Raw genomic sequence first — 23,801 nt, 5'->3', positions numbered from 1 at the left:
GACACGGTTTTGCATGGTTTGCAGTTCCCTGAGGCGGCTTTTACATGCTTTGCCCCACAGCGATACTAGGTATTGTAACCTCGAGTGGAAAAGCGCGAAGTAAACGTTTTTCAGCCAGTGCGTAGGAATAAACGCTGATATTTTCCATATTGCACCACAGACCGGAGCGAGTGTTCGTTTCAGTTGCTCTATGTGGGGTGACCAGCATAGAGTATCGTCCAGAAGTAATCCCAGATATTTGAACTGGCGCACTCGTTCAATAATCGTATTACCTATACGGATTAATGGCAGCTGTGGTATGGAGCGACGACCGGAGTTGAACAACATGTACGATGTTTTTGATAGGTTGAGCGAAAGCAGGTTACAATCGAAGTATTGCTGAAGGACTTGCAGGTCATTACCGATCCATTCCACAATCTGGAGGGGGTTGGAGTGACTATATGATATTATGGTGTCATCTGCAAAGAGCCGAACTTTGCCATGTAGGTTCAGTTGTGGAAGATCGTTGATAAAAACTAGAAACATCAGCGGACCTAGGTTACTCCCTTGTGGTACTCCCGTTGTAATGAATTTTTTGCTACTTGAGTGTCCTTTCAGAGACACGAATTGTTGTCGATCTGTTATGTAGCTCTCAATTAACCGATGAGGCTGACCTCGTATGCCATACCAATCCAATTTTTGCAACAGCAAGGCGTGGTCTATTGTGTCGAATGCTTTCCTTAGGTCCAAAAACAGTGCACCGGCGTAGTTACGATTGTCCAGGTCGTCATATACATCTTCCAGGAGTTCAGTAGTTGCTGTTAGTGTACTGCATCCTTTTCGGAATCCATACTGGCGCGGGCTTATAAGGTCGTATCTCGATAAGTACTCACTTATCCTGGTGACGAGAAGTTTTTCCAGGATTTTGTTCAATACTGAGAGCGTTGAGATTGGACGGTAGTTTGAAACGTCTGAGCTGTCTCCGGACTTGAAAATAGGAGTTACTCGGGCTAGCTTCAATGCGTCGGGATAAACTCCGGTTCCGACTATTTCATTAAAGATATCTGTCAGGATATCGGAGAGCGCCAAGTGATGTGTTTTTAGTGTGTCCACGGTAATATTGTCAGCACCAGGAGATTTGTTGGAATCTAAGTTGCTGATTTCTAACAGTACCTCTGAGACGGTTGCCGGTCTCAAAAACAAGGAAGGCGATGGTTGCGAACGAAGTGAATTGTACTGTTGAATGTCTCGATTGCTTGCGATGTTAGCAGCCAATTGGGGACCAATATTGCAGAAGTAGTCGTTGATGCTGTTTGAAACTTGTGCTGGATCCACCTGAACTTCATTTCCAATCTTGAGCGTAACATTATCGTGCGATTTGGACTTGCGGCCGAGGGCTTCGTTCAAGAATTTCCAGGATTGCTTTGGCGATGCTGTTTGCAGAAGTCGAAGAAAGTATGACCGTTTACAATGACTTTTTAGCTTTGCCAGTCTTCCGGAGATGTCTTTTAGAAGATGCTTAGAGTGTTCGTCCGCAGGGTGACGCTTGCAATGCTTCCAAATCTTGTCTTTCGTTGACATTAGTTTCCAGACGTCGAATGTCATCCACGGGCAGTTCCTCTTCACCTTTGCTCTTATTGTTATTGTTTTTGTGGCACGATTTCGGATCTCGTTGTATTTGTCGGCTATGAGTTTGATCTTTTCGTTAGCGCATGTTGTCGACGGAATGTTCTGCAACGCTTCTGCGAATTCTGCGTTTAGTTGGTGGTGGTTGACGATGCTCTTACTTAAGAATTGGACATCTTTGTTGGTACTGCTCGACAGCGTGGTAACAATCATGTTGTGGTCGCTTATATCCGTGCAGATTGTCTCATTCATTGTTGAAGCGATGATGCTCTGTGAACATACAACATGGTCGAGTATATTCCCACTGGCTGGCCGCGTGACCTCGTTGTTGACAACAAACAAGTTGCGTGATTCCAAAGTCCTGAGATACTCGCCGACTATGTTGCTCGACAGGTTAACTGGCACGTTTGTATCACCCAGGAGGATTGAGTTGGGGTGCTTACTGTTACGGGACAACTTGCTTTCAAGCTTCTCGACAAAGTTGGCAAAGCGGAATGCAGGAGGACGGTAAACAGCATGTAGAGATAGTGGCCCGTTACCCAAGCGAAGACGAAGTCGTATGTAGTGAAATCCATCATCTTCTTCTATTTCCTCAGTATCAACGTTCAGGTCACTACGTGCATATACGGCTAGTCCCCCATGCGATGTTTCACGGCAGGAAAATATTCCATCGAATCCGTTTAGGGTGAACATTTGTGAATCTCCAGATTTAATCCATGTTTCGCTCACCACAATTATGTCAATGTTACTCGAACAGCGATCTACAAAATCTTTGAGTGTATCAAACTTTTCAGGATTGTTCATCCCGCGAATATTCCATTGTAATAATTTTAAACCGTGACTGTATGTTAAATTATATTTATTTACTAAAAAATCATCTACACATTCATACATAAAGTTTTTATTAATGTTATCGTTTGGAGCCATTGTGGTAGAAAAAAAAAGCTGTGTACTATGACAATATTAATCTTTAACGACGCTTATTAGGAGGCTCGAGGACGGGTGACGACTGTAGCGAAATATCCAAGTTGGAGGTTTCAAGAGACCGTTTCGACTTTGGTGGTTCTAGTTTCCGCAAGTCCTCTCTGGCACGAACAATCTCCACTTTAGAATCAGACCGACGTTTGGTGAGAATAGCTCCATCCCTACCTGGCCAGACAAACTGAAGCCCAAGTTGTTCCTGTGCTCCGCGTACTTCCCGCAGCAGGTCCAATCCTTGTGAGGTCAACTCGTCGCGAATAACTACTCTTCCGGTAGATTTGGCGTAAGAATTTCCAAGTTCTGATGAGTTCAGTGGGCCACGCAGTTTTTTTTTGGCGAAAAGTTGTTCCTTCGATGTTTCTTCTTTGAAGACAACTTTGATGGGCGGGTGCTTACCGTCTGGCTTTGTTGGATGAAGCCGTTTTGCTTCGGCAATTGCACCATTTGGAAGGTCACAACCTAGTACTGTGGCTATGTTTGCGACGACGTTCCCTGTGACTTCGTTTTCTAAACAAGGGACACCCAGAATCATAGCATTTTTGCTGAGAGCCTGCCGATTAAGACGATCCACTTCCTTCTCGAGTTTTTTAACATCTCCGCGTAGTTGTGTTTGTTCGTCTTGGACGTCTCTTACTTCGCTCCGAAGAACGCTCTGATCGACTTTCATCTGCCTAAATTCGTCGACGAAGCTATCGAATTTTTCCGCTAGGAAATCTTGGCTTTTTTCGATTTCAACCACAGTTTCTTTCAATTTTTCTTGCGTCGCGATATTGACGAGTTTGAGCTCCCTCATTTCATTTTGGGTCGCGAAGTTACACTCCTTAAGGTCACGTATTTCGTTTAGCATCTTCTTCATCTCGTTGACGATACGGTCCTCGGCAACTTTGTTCCCCCGCATCCGAAAGTACATTGCTTGGCAATCGCTTGTGCAGTAGTAGTCGGCGTTTTGCATTTTTTTGACTGCATTCCCCCGGATGTTCTTGCATCGAAAATGCGCACTTTTATGACATTGGAGACACTCTATTACTTTGTTCGGATCGGTTTCCACTTTTTCGCATACAACGCAAATTATTTCGTCTAGATCCATTCCGAGTTAAGGGTTGTTAACTGTTTTGTGTGAAATATTTCACGAACAGAAGCGGATGAAATGTTTCACGACGACTTGACGCGACGCTTCACGACTGTTTACAATAACAATGAGCAAGGTGAAAGAGGAAAAAAGTAAAATGGATAATTCAAACGTTTTCACCTGAATCCAACGACGATTTGATTTCGATGATTTCCTGCCGTAAGTACCAACACTCGAGATTTCCAATTTTGTTTTATGTCAGCACCAGCACCACTATTTGTTTCAACATCCGTTTCAATGTTTTTGTTGGGATTTCCCAGAGAAATACGATGAAGACGGTGGAGCAATTTTGCAGACAAACTTTCCATCATCGGATGGTACGGTTACGGTATGGTTACATGATCGCCAACTACGGTTGAGGGTCATCTGGGAAGTCACGTCTCTTAAAAGCATTTTTAATTTGGAATAAGCGAAAAACTAAGGGTGGATCGCTGAAATGTCAAAAAAAATATTCTCCGATAAGCTGAAAGTGATGCCTAGTAATGAGTTATTCAAACCGAACCTCAATCAATTTTTTTTTTTGCTAGTTCCAGAGCTCGTAAGCTGTACAGCCGATACCGAGGGAATGAGACAGATGATTTTTGATTAACGTTGAAACTTATGAAATACCCTATTTCAAACAAGTTTCTGCGTTTGAATCCTATACCATGTCTGTTCGTGGCAAGGTCCCGAGCTTATTAAAGTATGTATTTGCTAGTTGTTTTGTATAAAATAAAATTATTTGCCAAAATTCTGCTCTTGTGGAAAAAACGACAATTTTCAAAACGAAAACTTTGGTTTTCGCTGTTTTTTAAAGCCTAAAAAGAGTATTATTGTATGTACACTTCGCAACCTCCGATCTATACTAACCGGTTATACTTTCAGTTTAATCTCATGTTGGTTTCACTTCGTTATTGTCAGATTTTGCCAGCAGAATTTGCATTAAAAATGCTTTAAAGTGGCTCAAAAATAATCAAGTTTTGTTAATTTCGAAACAGATGTATCCACTAAATTGCCCTCAGTTTCTTTTTAAAGAGTAATATTGAACCGAAAAGTAGCAGAAATTGAAGGAAGAGGATGTAGCAATCTAAAATTCAGATGAGACGGAGTATAAGTTTGAAAAACTGATCAATATCATGAATTTAAAAAAGTGTGCGCTGACCGATGGGAGGTACCAAGAATAAAGTAGATTTTTTTCTTGCAAAATACGATTAATATTTTTTTTTAAATTTTTCCATGAATTATCATAAGATTACCTTCATTTCCTTCATAGAAAGTATTTAGATCAAACGAATGGTTTTCGAGATACACGCATTCGTAACTGTCCCATTTCTAAAAGAACTAAGCTTTACATAGACAATGACACATATCGATATTCTTTACATCTTTGGATAAAATTGAATCAAAAACAATTGCGACTGGTGTGTCAGTAAAAATTGTCAGTGAATCCATATTTGTTTGGCTAATTTTTCAGAAATTCGAACAACGCCCGAAATGTATGATTTATTTGTTCCACTTACATGCTTGTACCCAAATGTACAGAATGCATTCTGTTTTCTGTTCGTTTCTTTTCATTTGTTGATCGGTCAATTTTCGTTATTAAACTCCTTGGTTAGCATTTCAATTTTCGCCAGAACAATAACGATTATGCCGTTTGGAAATGTGATTCGAAAATCAGAAGCGAGCAACGCTGATTTGAAAAACTGACACAGGTTGTCTATGTGTGCGTCAGTGCGAAAATATTTCTGCGTGGAAATTATTTGCACAGGAGTCTAAATAGGTGCAATTTCCGCAATACATGTTTCTTTTTTCATTTCTTCGAATAATGCTCGAATTTTGCTTAAATTAGCTCGTATATTGCTTCGTTTTTCTTATTGGAAAATTTAAAATTAAATACGGTTTATGTAAGGTTTTTCAAAAGAATTGCCTGGAAAAGTCCGGCCCGGATACGTGCAAAAAAAATAATTCTGGAATGCTTTCTACCACTCTAGGCCTGAGACATTCATTTTACAACACTATATTAATTTCATAAACTGAACCTTATTGTTATTGTAAATTTCAAATGGCAATATCAAAAACCTTTTTTATTGAAACTCAAATCTTGACGCTGAAAAACCTTTACTTGCCTTTAGATTTTTTATTAAGTGTTACTAATCATGTTTCGAATTTGAAATCAACCATTTTAATTTCAAAATTAAATTATCAAACAATCTGGTAGTCATGTGACACTGTGACAGGTATTTCACTAATCACGATTCTCAACACAATTAGCGAGTTAAGGACGTCAAAATTTCCAAAGCAATCATTGAAACAAAGGCATTAAAATTATGCTAGCCTGAGTTATCTTTAAAATTTTATAAAATTTTATGAAAATCGTAAATCCATTTAAATTGGAATTTTTTTCTTATAAAATCTTAAAAATCTTATTCTTTTTCATCTTCATATTAAAAACAAAAACAAAACAAAAATCATGCAATATCCACGAAAATCCTACCTGTAAAATCAATCAATAAAAAACGAAAGATATTTAAGGTGAAAAATAAACAATCGACAATGATTTTTTACCATGGCACATCATCAGCGTTCAAATCTGATCTTAAAATTTCAAAAAATGTATGCTATTTATTTCATTAAAACAAGTTAAAAGAAATAATTGATACAGGGATCATTAATTTCGTTAACTATATTTAACTTTAAGGTATGGATTTAGCTAAAATTGTGAGAAAAAAACCGGGCAAAATCCAAGTTTTTTCCTCGATATTAAGGCAACCGGAAAAGACCGGGTAGTTTTCGATTTTTTCTTTGAAAATCCGACCAAGCGCGGTTAAAACCCGGCAGTCTAGAATACTTACATTACAGGATCCAATATTTCAATTGACGGTGATTAAATATTCAGAGCTTGACATTTGAAAATATTAAACCTGCGTTTGAGATTCATTATTTTAATTATTATTAGTTTCTTATTTTTATTATTCTTATTGGTTTTTCAAGAGACTTATTGAAACTTATGAACCTTAACTTTGCCAGATTAAACTTGCAATGTTTATTGAACTGAACATGTTGTATTATGAATAAATAAAGTTATTGCTGTGAGCTTCAAAAATGATTTTTTTTCAGTCTTTTATTTCGATAAGGTTTAATTCGAAATTGAATTTTTATTTCATTTTCTGGTGTTTCAAAAATATTGTTTCAATTTTGTAAGCTAGATTGCTTAGAATTAATTATCAAGAAAATTTCTAATTCAGATATGATTGGACAAGTCCTTCGCACGCGCCTGATCACTAATATTGGTGGCACCATTTTAACCTTTTAATTAAATGTTAGATCCCTCGTTCAACGTAACACCTGGCTTTCTCGGTTGACAACCGTCAATCTGACAGATGCCACAGCTCCATAGCGGTAATGAACGAAAACCAAGAAACGTCATCAGAATTACCATTCTATTCCATTTATGTGCGATTACCAGTTTAACAAGATATTGTATCAGTTTGTTCTATTTGCAAATTGGTTAGCTTAAACCACGTTTTGCAACAAAGCTGCGGCTGCAGCTAGTGCAGGAACACAAGTATGTACCATCACTGCAGAATTTCTCAGGTGCACTTCTGCGGCTCCTGACCAATCAGCAAGCCCTCATGACATGGATGTCGGAGCAGTTGACCTCTACGCAGCAGGCCATCAAGGGTTTGTCCAGAAACGAAACCGTGCATGGCGGAGTTCTCCTAAGATAAGGTCAGTAGACACACCTTTGACGCTTGGTTTTCCAACAACAGTGACCTGTTTGAACTCGACGCAACCAAGCTGTACGATTTGGCGAAAGTACGGCTCTTCCTGAGAAAACTGAGCCTGAAAGACCATGAACGCTACCATAACCTCATTCTTCCCAGGATCTCACGAGACTTCACGTTCAATGGGACAGTAAGCAAACTCAAAGCACTTTTCGGTACAACTGTCTCAACTTTCTGTTGGCGTTACAATTGTTTCCAGACTGCGAAAGACCCTGGAGAAGATAACCTGCTCTATTCATGCAGGGTCAACAAGGCTTGTGTCGATTTCAGACTCTCCGAGTTAACCGAGGAGTGGTTTGAATGTCTGACGTTTGTCTGTGAACTGAAGTCTAATCAGGATACGGAAATTTGGATGCGGTTGATCAACAAGCTCAATTTATCTGCCAATCTTACCCTGGAGCAGGTCGTAGAGCAGTGCAACCGTTTGGTTAACTTGAAGCAGGATATGGTGACCAGACCTCCAAAGAAAAACAACTCATCGCTTCAGAAGCAGCAGTCCACGCCGCGAACAACCAAAAACTCCCTCTTGGTCTAGCGGTGGGATACACATCAATAAAGACTGTCGGTTCTATGAACACAAGTGCGCTCACCGTGAAGGCTATTGCGCTCATGATGAATCTAGTATGGTGGTCTCACTTTGGCAAAAAGTAGGGGAGGGTTGGATGCGGTGGTGGGGGCGAAACGCAGCTGAAATTTGACAGCTGGCTGCTGGTTGGCTTGGGATGCCAGGTGCTGTGATTTTTTTTAAAAAAACACGGAGTTTTGCCAACCATCAGGATATTGTTCAGACATTTTTTTTGTTTTTGTTTTTCTGGGATTTTAACACTCTTGTGTTATTCATCCCCCTCAGACAAAGATTTCGCCTTGATTTTTGCAAATATAATCCCAAGAAGCGAAAAAATTCTTCCGGCTGAGTTCCGGGCTGGAAACAGCTGCTTCAGGAGGACCCTCGTCTGTTGCCATCGCTACTCCAGAAGATCCAATCGAGTGTTCCGGATCTGATGGATATTACCTTGAGTCAGACCTTGATGCCATCGATCGGACAAGCAACATCCGGTTTAGGATTTTGGTTGTTTGGTCCACCATTAAAAGATCCGGTTAGTCACAGCTATTTCGGAGCATCCGAAAAGTGCAGAGTGTATTTTAATTCAAAATACAAAAAAATGTTTCGAATAAAATAAATTCATTGAATACTCAAATCATCTTTTGATCTTTGGTCTACGATAAGCTTGATTCATTATGATAGCGCTTGCACCGTGAAGGATATTGCAACGTCCCAACAATACGTTCGTACTTAAACGCGATAAAGCCAGAAATTACCCATCAAGAAAAAAAATTTAAAAAAAATCATCAAAATTTATCAACAGATCTAAAGGCTTCCAAAAAACCTTTCATGATTATTTTTATGAAACTTGCTAAAAAAACGTTTTGGAGATAAAAAAGTTATAACACAATATGTTTTTTTTCTTGTTTGATTTGCCAAATGAAGTGAATAAAGGAGGGCCAAATCCGAAAATTATACAATATAATTCGGGAAACCGGGCCGTGCCGGACTGTTTTTTTTCAATTTTTTTTATCAAATATCCGGGAAAACCCGGATAAAACCGGGCAATCTGGATGATATACATTCCATATACATTATAGAATGATCGTATGTAAGTTACAAAAGCAGCTTTTACCTGCTGGTCACAGAGAGAACAAGACGATGATTCTCTCAATTGATACCCACACGGGAGAATACAATGAGCAAAATCATTAAAAAATTTAAAACATGGCGGAATTTATATCAAATCCGATCTAATCCGACTTCAGACGACTGTTTGTACGATCTTTTCAATGTTCAATTAGAATTGCAACTCGCAATACCGGAATACGAATCAAATTATGATGTCTGATACGATTTAAAGTTTGTTGGACTTTTAAGGCAAATACGTCAAAAAAAATGCTTCAGCTTCAACATCCGATGGACCAGGATACTAAAAAGTGGCATCAAGTTTGTTTTGGTCGAAAGCATGTGAAACTTCCTATGACCGATTTCGTGAGATCCTACAATCACCGCTTTTGTTGACGCACTACATACAACCCAAGTTGAAATCAGAGGACGAATTGCCCATAATTTGCCAGATAGCACATTCAGAGCTGTTTACCATGTATCCCGCCAGAGATGCCAATGTGCCTGATTTTTCAAGCATTGCCTGATTTTTCGAGGCTCTGTCTGATAACCTGATAAGCCATTGAATTTCCCTGATTTTTGAAAATATGCCTGATTTTGCCTGATTTTCGCGAATGTCATGAAAAATGGTAGTAAGGAACTTGAGTAGGTACCATAGCTGAAGTGAAAAAGTGAAAATGTGGCTGAATCAAAGCAATCGAAAGATTCCCATTGATTGTTATTTAAAAAAGAGATTTAAATGGAAGCTTTCGATTGCTTTATGCAGTAGAATTATTTAACCAAGTAGGCTCACATCACATAATAGAGTGAAAATGTGGAGCGATGATCAAAAAAAAAAAAGGTCATCACTTTGAGCGAAATGTCCGTTACTTTAATACTGCCTGATTTTGCCTGATTTTTATTTCGCCTGTTCCCTGATTTTTGAAAAAACATGTTGGCAACCCTGTATCCCGCAGTCTTACTGCGGTTGAAATTAACTACACCCATAGAAGAGTTTGCAAAATTATAATGCCTATTTAGCAAATCTTTGTGCCGAAAATGAGCTGAAAAGTGTACTGTACCAAGAATTGTATGATTGGAAAAGTACTGCTGGCATAATGACTCAAGCTCCCGAGCTAAATGATGCATGACCACTACATTCAAGCGAAACAAAAAACATTTTAGGTAAGGTACACCGGGGTAAGTGTGGACGATGGCTATCAAAACAATACTGTGCACTATTTTTTCAAACTTTTAATGCAGAATGTTCAATTTACTTGTAATCTATTTATCCAATAACTGTGAAAAAGATACGATTCAGACAATAACGGAAGTTTACAGCAACTTTTTGAGAATTTTCTGTTTTCAACTACGATGTCGAGTTGATGTGTACCTTTTTCAATTGCAAATTTCTCGTAAACAACCCAGCTAACATGAAATCGTAATAGAAATGATAATCCAAATCGAATATTAAGACATTTTCAATAACTATCGTAAACACGTTGGTATTGAGTGATATTCTTTCATTCATTTACGACAAGCTTTGCCCAAAAAAATTTAATCGGATAGCAGTTTAGTCAATTCGTAAATATGTCTTCAAAAAGTTAAGAATATGTTCATTCGACATTTACGATTTGAATGAACTGATTTACGATAAATGGGCGGTTCTTCAATTGACATTCTCTCCGGTGTCTTCCTTTGACCGGTTCGCAAAAAGAAAATCTCACCTATAGAGCTATAGCGAAGACCTTTTCATCTGATGAGTTGGCATCGTGGTAAGGGGCTGTCCATTAATGATGTCACGCAAAATTTGGAAAAAAATTACCCCCCCTCCCCCCTCCGTCACATATTGTCACAAATTCCGTAACCCCCCTTTTGTATTACGTCACGTTTTCCTAAACCCCCCCCCCCTGGAGTAAAATTTTCAACTCATAGAAATTTGATTAAAAATTTTGCTTTTTTAAATTCATGTTTTATTCAAAGAATTGAAAAAAAGGTTAACAACTTTTAACAAGCCTTCAATCATTGCTTAAAAAACATTTCAATCATGAGTCCAAGGATTATGTTGATGACTTTCCATATCAATGACCAAATCTCTATCCAACCATCCAAATCTAGTTCCTCTTCTTCAATCCATTCGCAATCCAAATCTTCTCCACAGGTTAGAATAGCCAAGCAATCCTGTTCCCGTTGCCACAATTTAAGTGGAAAGGACTTTCCTGAGTGTTGCAGTGAAAGTATTCTTGTGAACTTTCTTATGCTATAATAAAATTTACCAAAAGTGATTACGTGAGTATTATTATTCATTAAATGAATGGTGCAAGTATAGTTTTATTGAATTTAGGATAAAATTATTTGTTATTGTTTTGCTGCGTTATTTTTTGTAATTATAAGTGATGTCACGCTCAAGCTGACCCCCCCTCCCCCCCATGTCACAAATTGTCACAAAAATCAAAACCCCCTCTCCCCCCTAGCGCGTGACATCATTTATGGACGGCCCCTTAAGATACCGGACTGCGAATTCGAAGGACTGGAGTTCAAATCTCGGTCGAGGATGTTTTTTTCGTTTATTTTGCTTTTTGTTGGAAAATCGAACCGCTGGAATCTTGTCATTGTAGATATATCGCCTCCACTTTTGTAGCTATATGCTATTTTGGTAAGTTAAATACAACCTTTTTATCTGGTATATTTGGTTGAATAACTCTGTTATTCCTGCGTTATACCTTCATAAATGTTTGCTGGGAAGCTGGCTCTTGGCGAAAAACTCCACATTGAAACAATCCTTACATTCTAACAACCAGTTAGGAACAGAAACGGCGGTTAAAAAGGAAGAAAAAAGAGTTTATTTACAAAAAACTAAAATTTTGTCTCCAAATTCTACCTGGGGTAAGTGTGGACGGCTTTATAAAGGCTTGATGTTTACACATTTTTTTCAATTTTCTGTCCTTTATCCAATACAATTTAGCTATATTTAACATTCGGATCATGATAAATTGGGTAAAGCACCTGTTTCTTCTGTGTTTTTGATAAAATCGGATCTCGTGAGTTGCAACATAAATTACACACAGTAATCATTAAAAGATGCCTTACTCATAGTATCATGATTTTTTTTCAAAATTTTGGACGGTTCGAACAATAAAGTAACGTAATCAACCAAGAAAACTACACCAAGAAAATTTTTCTTTTTCAATTGCTGCCAGACGTGCTGAGAACAGTAGCGTCCATTACCAGGGGGCTCAAATGAGCCTTTTGGTGTGGGGGAGTGTGGTGGGCCGCTACAAAATAAAAAAAATTAAAAAAAATTTAAAAAAAAACATAAATTTGTTGAAATTTTTTTGAAATATCAAAGGAAAAATCTACCGTCCACACTTACCCCATAAAGCGGGGTGAGTGAAGACACCAGTAGTCCATAACAATTTACGTGATAATTTTTCAAGCTCATCTCTTCAGCGTTTTTAAACAACATGTTCGACTTCACATTGAATGAAGTTTTATTAAAATTGCTTCACTGCTGATTTTTAATGATTTTTTAAAGTTGAACTATACGAAAAACCGTCCATACGTACCCCGGTGTACCTTATACGATTTTCACCCTATTGGATACTTCATCCCAAAAAATATAGTGAGAATCGAACTCACTGCAACATCTCATCTTGGTTTGCCAGTCCGATACGTTTCCCAGTGCACCATCTGAGTCGGTTAGCAATAGAAAGTTTATTGTCATAGTTCTTCTGCCACCGCCGATTACCAAAAATACACACCACATTGGCAGTCTGTCGTTTGGCCGGTTTTATTTTCATCCTTCTTAATCTTTGATGAGAAAGGGATGAAAATGGGAGGATAGTGAGGTGGGAATGGGAAATTAAAAACTGTTTTCAATTGCCGGCCGGTTTACATTTACATGCACAGCTCATCTTGGCTGGTGGTTTTTTGCCGGCGGTTAGAATCAAAGATTTTTTGTTCTTAAACGGGTTTACAAACACACAGCGCTCGGTACATCATTCGACAATATCCTTGCTGGCTGATTGTTTCCATTCTGCCTTGTCTTATGATAGGATATGCGATGTGTTTAATTTGGTTTCTTGCATACATACGCAATGTGGTAGCGCTGGGAGGACAATGCCAGTCATTAGAAAGCTTGTTAATGCCGGTCCGGCATACAATCTTATGCCGTTAATTCCACCTCCAAAGAAGCTCATTATTAAAGTAGAGTCTGATTTGTGGGTGTATACCTATATCTATGTCTGAGAACACGAAAATTTAAAAAAAAAGCTTAGATTATTCGAAATCAATAGTTTTAACAGATTTGTTTTTTTTAACGCATAAAATCAACTTTTATAGAACAGATTGCATTATAATCACATGTTTATCTATAATAATAAAAAAAAAGATTTATTGTTCAAAATTTGAGGCCTTTTCATATTAGTTCTAACCCATGTTATGTTTTTATCCAATCCAACTTTCAGGCGAAACGAATCCATGTACGCCATGACCGGACTCTACTCGGAGGCGCAAACCGATGACAGCAGTGCCGACATTCCGGGATCGGAGGTGGAATCGGAATCGCTGCCGGTATCGGTCAACACGGTTCCGGCGGACACGGTCATCAAATGCCACAGCCGGCAGCCCTCGAACAGCCTGATGATGATGGAAAAACCTGCCCTCTCGAATGTGCTGCTGGTCAACGAAGACTACAGCCGAGATTGCGGCATTCTTACGTGTCGACCGTCGGCCATCCAGAAGTTTGCCCGGATCAAGGTGTTCGTGTTGTTGCTTTCGATTCTGGTGACGCTGCAACAGGCGCTTAGTTCCGGATATATAAATTCGGTCATTACGACCATTGAGAAGCGGTTCGAAATTCCGTCGAGCCTTTCCGGACTGGTAGCTTCTAGTTATGAAATAGGAAATGTTATAACTGTTATATTCGTCAGCTATCTGGGCAGTCGAAGGCACATTCCCGTTTGGATTGGGATCGGTAAGTGTGGAAGGGGTAAAGCTTTGATTGATAGATTTAATATTTCTTCCGATTTTTGACAACAGGTGCCGTGATAATGGGCATCGGATCGTTGGTATTTATGGTTCCTCATTTTACCGGTGAGCCCAATCCGGGCATTATGATTGACAATAAAACGACCGACAATATTTGCCGGTTGGTCTCGGTTCGGGAGCAGGATATGGGCCTGGGGCGGTTGTCCAACAGCCTGTCGAATCCTCCCCTGACGACGCACAATTTGAGGTAGGGTTTTCGACATGCAATTTAAATTCACGGAACTAAACGAAATTCATTTATAGGGGCGACAACTGTCTGAAGGGACGAGCCTCTACCTTCGGGCCCGTGATACTGTTCGTGATAGCACAAATTCTGCTCGGCGGGGGTGGAAGTCCGCTGTTCACGCTGGGCACCACCTACGTGGACGATCACGTGCGAAAAGAAAGCTCATCCATGTATATAGGTAAGGGTACTGTGTGGTGTATATGAGGGTGGCCCTTAGCTATGTGGAGATTTCCAGAAACAAAACAATCTGTCTGTCTTAACCTTTTAGTCACAAACACATACTTTCAAACTGATACCTAAATCTTAACTTTGAAGCGATCTTTAAAGGCCTTTAAGTAAACAAAATTGTGAAAAAACTACAGTTAAAATCTTAAGTCTGCAAACAATTTTCCAAAATACAGACAATAGATTTGAACTTAGAAAAAAAAGTTAAAGAACTTTTTATGCATGAATTCCAGTACATTTAATGGGAGATGAATAAGAAATAAAAATGAATAGGGAATATCTGAAACTTTTACCTTTGTATTATATTTTTTGAACTAAGTAAAGTTTATTGACAAGTTTCACATTAGGATAAGAAAATATATACAACAGTTCAACAAACAACGTTGATTCAATGCAAGATCTACAATCATATAATTAATTCATAATGATCTTGTATTTTCAAATTGCTCAAGCCCATAGTAGAAATCATTTGTGGAAGTTATAAAAAAGTTTATTTTTCTTGAAAAAGTTATTGGAATTGAATAATTGGTTTTTAATTATTAACCTTGTTTATCGCGTACAAAAAAATGAAAACATATCAATAATCATCGAAATTCTTTAAATATTGTACCATGTAGGTATCAGACACAAAAAGTAGAATAAATTTCTAAATTTCTTTTTTACTCCCTATTTTTCTTTTGGCAACTTTTTACAATATGATATTTTGAATATTAAATTTTGTAATCGGTTTCTCAACTTCGACCAAAAACTTAGCGTTAAAGTTACTGCAGTTTTCCAAAATTGCCAGTTACTTTGAAGACTATTTCTTATTAATTTGCACTGCTTCTATTATTTTTTTTTTTTTCAATATTATATACACTTGCCAAAAAATCAGATCAAAAATAATCTTTCTAGGACGTTTTTGAAAATCTAGCAATTTTTGATGGAATCTTAATACAATAAAACTTGAAAATACATTCAAACTTGAATTTTCTAGTTTTTAGGAATTATTTGGTGAACACTTGAAAAAAATCTAAATTCTTTATTCAGTCGTTAAAATTCAATCGAATCTAGTTTTAATTTTCTTATGTATTGTTAAGAAAATTGCAGCTTACAGAATTTTTTCTGAAAAAAAAACATTGTTACGTTTGAAATTGTTCATAAACCGCATACCGTCAAACGCCCCTCCCGCTTAGGTGGGGGGGGGGGGGGCGAAAACAACTTTACTTTACTATAATCACACTGCTATAAGTTCTAGAAGTCGAGGAACAGAAAAAAGGGAGCCCGATAAAAAATATCTCGAATCGTTTCTCTTTAATATAGTGAAATTTGTGTTAAAATCGAATTCAAGAGGTCAAATTCTCCGAGATACCTACTCATGAAAAGGTTCCAACCAGATTCCAATTGATTTTTACAGATGAATTTGTGTAAAATATGATGATTATACAAAGGCTTTGCTTCTGTGATAAAAATAATAGATCAATACATGACTGGAAAAAGTTGGCAAAGATTAAAAAGAGATTTTATGATAAAGTATAAATATCTCTTGTAGTCAACGATAAATATTTTTTTTGTATTTTTACATAAAATATCATTCATATCATTTCTTCCATAAAAAGTTTTTAGATTAAATGAATAGTTTTGAAGATACACACGTTTCTAAACGATCATAGTCTTTCAAACATTGTAGAAGTTTTCCCGCATTTTGCTGGCTGAGCAGATCAATACAATTTTGTTCAAAAACGTGTAAAAATCTGGTTTTTGACTTCAAACTTTTCAACACAAAATCTGGACAAATCTTAGTATAATTAATACCTCAAAAATACCTCAAATTTTATTGTTTTTTCATCGATAAACATCAAAAAAGTTCAATTCGTTTTAAAACTCCCAAAAACAAAAAAAAATGATAAAAATAGGTTGAAAAAACTTAGCTTAATTTGAATTTTCTGTTTTTTTTACCGTGGTTTCATTTACTTATCCACTTTACTTTGAAAGCCTGGGCATGTCCGAAAAAATCAGGATTTCACATCCGGACAATACATCGTTTCTGTTAATTATACAATGAAGAATCCCCGGCGAATCAAACATAAGGTTTTGATTTTGAAATATATTCTCGACAAAAAATGTAACGTCAAAATTTGAATATATTAGTAATATCAATAACCAGTTTTTGGAAGAAGATTTTCAGAACAAAATAGGTAGACTAAAGAAAAACATCTCCCATTTTAATTCCCACTCCCATTCGTCTTGCAGAATTACCAGTTTCTTTTCTATCACTTATCTATCACTATAAAAAATGTTGTGAGGACTAGTAAGGAGTTTTATACATATGCCAGTTCATGAATAGATTCATGTTTACTTAATAAAACTAAAAGACTTTATAATAAACATTTAAGAATTAAACCCGAGTTAATGCCGGGTATTATTGACACTTTTCCTATTTCGATCATTAAATTTGAATTTGCGTTAATTTAAAAAATTCCAAACCATTTTCTCTCCCTTGTTTAGAATAAATATCCAAAATTTAAAAAATCTGTAGGTATTCAGATTGGACCAATCGGTAATGTTGAATTTCTCTATTGAATTTCCATTTCAATTTCCGACTAAGATTTTAAAATCAAATAGTAATATTTTCAACTGATTTGACCGAAGCTATTAACTACTGAATGAGGTACCTTCTTTCTATACTGAAGTAAATATCCCGAATTCAGCTTATCATTTTTCAATTCATCATTAATTTTTTTTTCATCATAAAACAATCTCATTGTTTGATTGAGTGATTCTCTTAACATGAATATTTCTATTTTTTAATTTTATCTTTTTCCAGATTCATTGAACTAAATTTCTTCAAGTCTTGTGTTGTTTCTTCAGAAACTGAAGTTCAGTTTCATGATTATGAGTTTTAAGAACTCTAGATCATTGTTCAAGGTACTAAACTTATTTGGAGTTCTTATCATTTTTTATATTTAATTTCCTTTTTGAATTTATGTTATCAAATGAGACTTTTGGAGTCCAAAAGATTGATAAAAGTGTATAAAAGCTATCCTTGAAAAAATACGCTGTTTTGCAATTTCCCATAAATTTTATAAAATTTTCTTAAAGCGCAAAATGTAAAATGTTGAAAGGGAAATATTTATTCTGCTTTCGATGAAGCACATACCCGGCAATCAATAATGAAATTAAAAACTTATTCAAAATCTATCCTTGCATTTTTCTAAACCAGATAATTGTAGTTTATAATTGAGGTATTATATAAACAGCTAATTTTGCATTTTATAGCTCTAATCAGAGCTTTTATTTTTGATAAGTTGCTTAACTATTCCGCACTGTTTGCACGAGATGGACCATTTTTATACGACGGTACCAAAAACTACCTTCTACAGAGTTAGCACATGAAAGAAAAATTCGAATCATAGAAAAATTTCCCCGGGCCTCCCGAAGGCTCAATTCGGCCCTGGGAAGGAGTTTTAATTTTGTATGGAAATTAATATTGATTTTTTTTTCAAAAAGCAGCTAAGAGTAAAAAAATATATAACTTTGGGTTATTAATTAATATTCCTCAACCCATAATAATATAGAAGCTACATTTCAAGCTTATTTGTATTTTTTTTTGAATATTTATGACGCAAAAATTTCTTCTTGCATACCAATTTCCATACACAATTGAAACGCGTTTTGCGTATTCAAGAATCAACCAAATCATCTCAAATTTTACACTGATGCTTGGTGGCCAAAAAGGCATCGAAAAAAAAAATAACAGAGCAAAAAGTCAATTTTTGGGTCCTGTGTCCATGGTTGCTAGTTTTTAATGTATTAATATAAAATTTTAACACTGGTTGAAATAATCTTATTTGATATGTAAGAAAATATGTTAATCCGTATAAAATTAATAAAATTTCGATGTAAATGTTTACTATTCATATTAAAAACAAAAAGTTATCCAGCAGCAGTTATCTTATATATACACACCTTGGGTTATTCCATGTCAAGTGTGCACAGCGAAAAAACTTTATTCGGAGATCGCCAAATTTGACTAAAATTGCTATTGAATAAATACCTTTATAATTCAATATCTCAGGACTTGAAAATCATAGAAATATGACAAATTCCTTGGATTGATTTGTTTAAAGACTGTTGATTGACGATAATTTTTTGAAAAAGTTTCGTTTGAAAATTAACATCAGAGCTCTAAAAGCAATATGTAATGGAAAGTATAAGTTTTTTTTAATTCCATTACTTCAACGTATTTTTATGAGACAACTTTACATAACAACAAACATAATCGTAATATATTATCTCTTCTTACCGAGTTGGATGGAATGATTGGATTTTTTCCAAGGGTTAAGTGTAAGATTTCCAGATTAGGCGGCATCCATTAATTACGTAACGCTCCTAGGGGGGGGAGGGAGTAAGCTCAACCGTTACGAATTGTGACATATGGGAGGAGGGGAGGTATGCTTCTCGTTACGTAACGATTTTTTCTTTAAAAATTTCAGTTTAATCGCAGCTATTTTGATGCCATGCAATTTTTGCAGAATGGTATGCTAACTAAAAACAACTTTAAATTTGTAAGCTTCAACATGATTAAACTTGTTTTGTAACCTTTCCTCTTTAATGATTCTGAGATAGACTCTTTAAACTGTGTATTGGATATCCAAGAAATAATCGTTAGAAAATGTGTACAATTACTCCCTCCTGAACTCAATTCATCCTTAAGACGGAAATTTTAATATTTTTCTCAATTTGCAAACTGCAATTTTGGTAATTCCGACGAATATTACTGGGTGGAGTATATTTTGCATAACAAGTTATGCTCCTTGAACAAAATAAATTAAATATGGTAGATCATCAGTTAACAAGCACAGAACAATTATTAATAAGACAATCGTTTTATTTTATCAGAGAGTTATCATCAATGAGTACTAAGAAGCGATTTGAATAAATATTAATTCGTTTCGAAGAACGTTAAAAAATTTATGTTGAAATCTTTTCTTACCATCGTAAACCATTATTCAAAAACATGAAAAGAGGAGGGAGGGGGGGTAATTATCAGCTTTACGTAATTTTCATAGGGGGAGTACATCGAAACGTGACGGTTTGTGACAGGGGGGAGGGGGTCAAAAAAGTGCATTTTTTGCGTTACGTAATTTATGGATGCCGCCTTAACCGGCCCGGCCTGGTTGCCCGGATTTCATTGAAAAATGCCCGTAGTCATTCACTTTATTTGACAAATCAAATAAATAAAAAACAACGATCGCCTCTTTTGGAGCAAGTTTTAAAAAAATAATTATGAAAAAAAACCTAAAATACTATTTAAAATCTGTAGATGAGTTTTGATTTAAAATAAGTTTTTTTCATTTTTTGTTCTTAATTTTTGTTGAGTATTTTCTGAGTTTTGAGAAAATTTGCCCGGATATTGCCCGGATTTATGGTCGTCACTTTTGAAATCAAATGTCCGGATTTTGCCAGGCTTTTTTTTAAACTGCCCGGTTTTTCCGACCCGGATACGCGCTGAAAAAATTCTGGCAACCTTAGTTTAGGGCTTTCTTTTCGGACGGACAGTAGGTCCGTCCTCAAATACCACTTATCCAAAAATCGAAACCTTGGGACTCATAATTGTTCTTCGACCTGTCGAAAGGACTCAACATGATTTTCAGCTCAATTAGTCAACTTTGAAGGTTTATTATCTGTGCTCAAATTTCTTTCGAAATTTTGACACTTTTAATCCTAGCAAAACTAACCAAATAACTTTTGAATCTTATTAATGTAGGGGAGATAAGCGCATAACGAGCACCCGGGGCTGATTGCGATCTCTTTTCTGAGGAAACACTTATTTTCTCGAATAAACAGTTTTGTAGTTCCTATAGTATTATTTTTTTCAGCAAAAAATATCTTTACAGAAATATCTAAATTGTAAATGTAATTTTTATTTACGGGAACCTGAAACCAACTAGGTTCTCAATTGACGAAAATATTATAATTTTGAGCACCGAAAAATAAGCTCTTATGATCGTTTTTTATTTTTCACCAAAAAAAAATTAAAAAGCGTTTTATCTTTAACTTGTTGACTCGAAGCGAAAAAAACACTATTGATCTGATCACGATGAGCAACTAAACAATAAAGCTACAGCTTGACTAGTTTACATCTGACGATTTAGCCTATTAGTAAGGGAAGTATATTTTTTATTCGTTTGAAAGTGGTTAATCCAAGAAAAAATTTAACTTCTGCCTGTTCAATTAAAATTTCCTTTTTTTTATTTTTTTTTTTCGACAGACTTGGTAAATTTTTAATGCCGGCTTTCGACCCTTAAGATGATTTTGGTTTATTTGCACTATTCTTCTTTTTCAGACTGTTTCACGTTCAGGGCAGAATTTGTTAAAACCTTCACACTCGTCAAAACTGACTCCTGATTAAATCCTTATTCCCATTCCTCATATAAAATTCTTTGCTAGGATGCAGAGGACTACCTCTTAACTATTAGGACGTGGCCGGCGCCGTTATTGACGGTTCAAAGAAAGAGCATTAGTTTTGGACATTGTGAATGTCAATCCCAGACATCATTGATGGCCTCGATCAATCACGGAGTAGCAACCAAGGGCGATGTGGAACTAGTTCTACTGAGCCAGGCGAGCGATCCTGGAACTCAAAATGTATTGATCGTTGTTAAAATTTTATTTAGGAACCAATTGAAAAACATTTAATTTCACTGTACAAAAATGTACGGTGCATTTCAGGCTCAATGATTAAAGGTGGATGTGGGTAGTCAATCAAGCTAAGCAAAGCTAAGAAAGTTTCATAAAAATTTCAAGGTCTTTAAGGGTCCGTTAGAGTTATCCGAATGGGCTAAAATTTTGCCAGCATTTTTTTTTTATTGATTCGTTAAAGATTGGGGTTAGATAAAAAAAATAAGAGCCACCCTATTGTATATCTCCTGGCACGTTAGCACGTGATTATGCAAAATTCAATATTCGTGGTTTCTCTCCCCTCAAAACAGGTGCAATGTACAGTATGGCCGCCTTTGGGCCAGTTTTGGGCTTCCTGCTGGGGGCCTATTTGCTCTCGTTCCACATGGACTCGTTCTCGGGGAGCGACATCAACATCGGTTAGTACAAAATTGTCTCTATCATTGCCTGTCCACAAACAACTAACCGTGAGCCTCCATTCATTTTACAGATCCCGATGACCGCCGGTGGGTCGGCATGTGGTGGGGTGGATTCCTGGTGTGTGGCATCCTCCTCATCGTGGTCGCAATTCCTTTTTTCTCTTTCCCAAAGGTGAGCCAGAAAAGCCAATAAAAAATACCACGGCCGAAAATCTCCAAGGCCCATGCGAAGAGTCAACCAATTATTTCCTATGCGCCACGTGCCCATGAAATTAATATATTTTCATTAATTCTACCCTTCAACCAAACTAATACCTATAGGTTCTTACCCGGGAGAAGAAGAAAATCAGAATCGCCGAACAAAAGTTGCCGCAGCTGCAGCAACTGTCGTCCAATAACTCTAGCAGTCTGCCACGTGGTACGGCTCCACCACATCCTCCAGTCTCCCAGCAGCAACAATTGCAGCATCAGCAGCAAAATCAATCTCCACCCCCATCAATGACAACGACGACGATGGTGGGCGGTGAGCAGCAGAAAGTGCCACCCGGCGGAACCGGAGGTCAATCGACGGCGACAAACAACAAACCCGGCGACGATACCGGATATGGGCGGGATATTAAAGGTATGTCGAATTTGTTTGCCTAAACCTTGTCGAGAAGGCTGACTATTGTAAAATTGACACTTAAGGAGGGAAGTTTTGTGGGGACAATTTTTGATGATTTCGGACTAGGTTCAACCAATACCACTTACAGGAGGGAGATTGAATCCTTGGTTATCTGGACCTCGGCCGACAGATGAGAACCAATTTATTTTCAGACTCATATTTGGTGAATGTTCCCAATTATTTGAGGCAAACATCATATAGTTTGGTCAAACTTCCGTTGAATACATGAAATGGTTCCGCATCCAAATCCAATCTTTTGTTGTATGGACAAATATGGAGAATATATTGTTTCCGGTTTTTTATCGCAAAAGTTGATAATTTCAAACAAAAGTTGATTAAATTCTCAATTGTTCTCATGAGGCATGTTGATCTATATATATTTTTTTAAATTTGAATTCTTTGATTTATACTTATCTGAACACATATAATGCAATTGTTCCGAAAGGACTCTTCGGGTACAATGAGTGGATTAGGGGTCAATTTTGAATTTCTCAAATTCTGAGGTCTGAAAAGCTTTGTTTTGGTTCAAAACTCATCCATGATTTTTGGCCAAATTTTTAACTAACGTTCACATGAGTAAAATTGAGTATTTTAATCTTGAAAAGCTACAGTTGCATTCAAAAAAGAATGAAATTGAGTGAAGCTGCGAACCCACTTCCAACTTTGACGAGCTGCCATTTCTCTCTTTGATATTTTTTCATGAAAATTTCAAAAACTTCTTCCTTGCTTCCTTTAGAAATAGAAATTGTTCCAACAGAGCTGGTATTGAAACACAAGAGCGAATAGAATACTCGCTTTAATTGTGTATCAAATTTGTTTATCGGAATAATCAGCAGGACATTTCTGAAACTCTGGTCTTCTTATTTTGAACTCTGTTGAAACATTTTCTCTTCCGAACAAAGCACGAATTAAGTTTTTATCAATTTACAACATTTTTTTGATAAATTTAGATTTTGTTAAAGAAAAAACCAAGAATGCATGGATTACGATATTTTCAATCCAAACATCCGTCGAAAAAAGGATGAAATCTTCTGCTGGGCGATAATGAAACTGATTTTCTACCCGGCACCATTTTTGATCACGTTCCGCGATTTTGACGAAACTTGGCCTGGTATTAGATCAAACACAAACTTTTACATCTTTGGAGCACATTTCAAGATTTTTCAATGAAAATTGTCGAAGATACAGCAAGTTTAGTGAAGCAACTCCAAATTTCCCTTTTTTACGGAAATAGCTCTATCTTTGTGTCCCGTCATTGTAAAGACTTCAAATTTCGTAGAGTGTTAGTTGGATAGTTGAACTAAATTGTGTGAAATTTTCATGAAAAAAAATCAACCGAGAGGGAAAAAGCAGCTCGTCAAAGTTGGAAGTGGGTGCGCAGCTTCATGCGATTTCATTTTTGAACGCAACTGTACATCATTTTTG

At 36.7% G+C, this 23,801-nt stretch overlaps 1 protein-coding gene across 1 annotated transcript in view; it reads left to right on the top strand.

Moving 5' to 3' along the window:
• LOC129741292 (uncharacterized) overlaps positions 1 to 23,801 on the top strand; it is a 225,054-nt gene that overhangs the window by 177,196 nt on the left and 24,057 nt on the right. The window contains exons 4-9 of the mRNA XM_055733018.1: positions 13,597 to 14,105; positions 14,171 to 14,366; positions 14,423 to 14,583; positions 21,605 to 21,712; positions 21,784 to 21,884; positions 22,034 to 22,334. Coding sequence (XP_055588993.1) covers positions 13,597 to 14,105; positions 14,171 to 14,366; positions 14,423 to 14,583; positions 21,605 to 21,712; positions 21,784 to 21,884; positions 22,034 to 22,334 — 1,376 coding nt within the window. The remainder of the gene's footprint in view (positions 1 to 13,596; positions 14,106 to 14,170; positions 14,367 to 14,422; positions 14,584 to 21,604; positions 21,713 to 21,783; positions 21,885 to 22,033; positions 22,335 to 23,801) is intronic.

Source organism: Uranotaenia lowii, chromosome 2 (assembly GCF_029784155.1).
Source record: "Uranotaenia lowii strain MFRU-FL chromosome 2, ASM2978415v1, whole genome shotgun sequence".
NCBI classification, from domain to species: domain Eukaryota; kingdom Metazoa; phylum Arthropoda; class Insecta; order Diptera; family Culicidae; genus Uranotaenia; species Uranotaenia lowii.
Note: the sequence above shows the minus strand (reverse complement) of the source record. Positions and strands in the feature narration are given on the sequence as shown.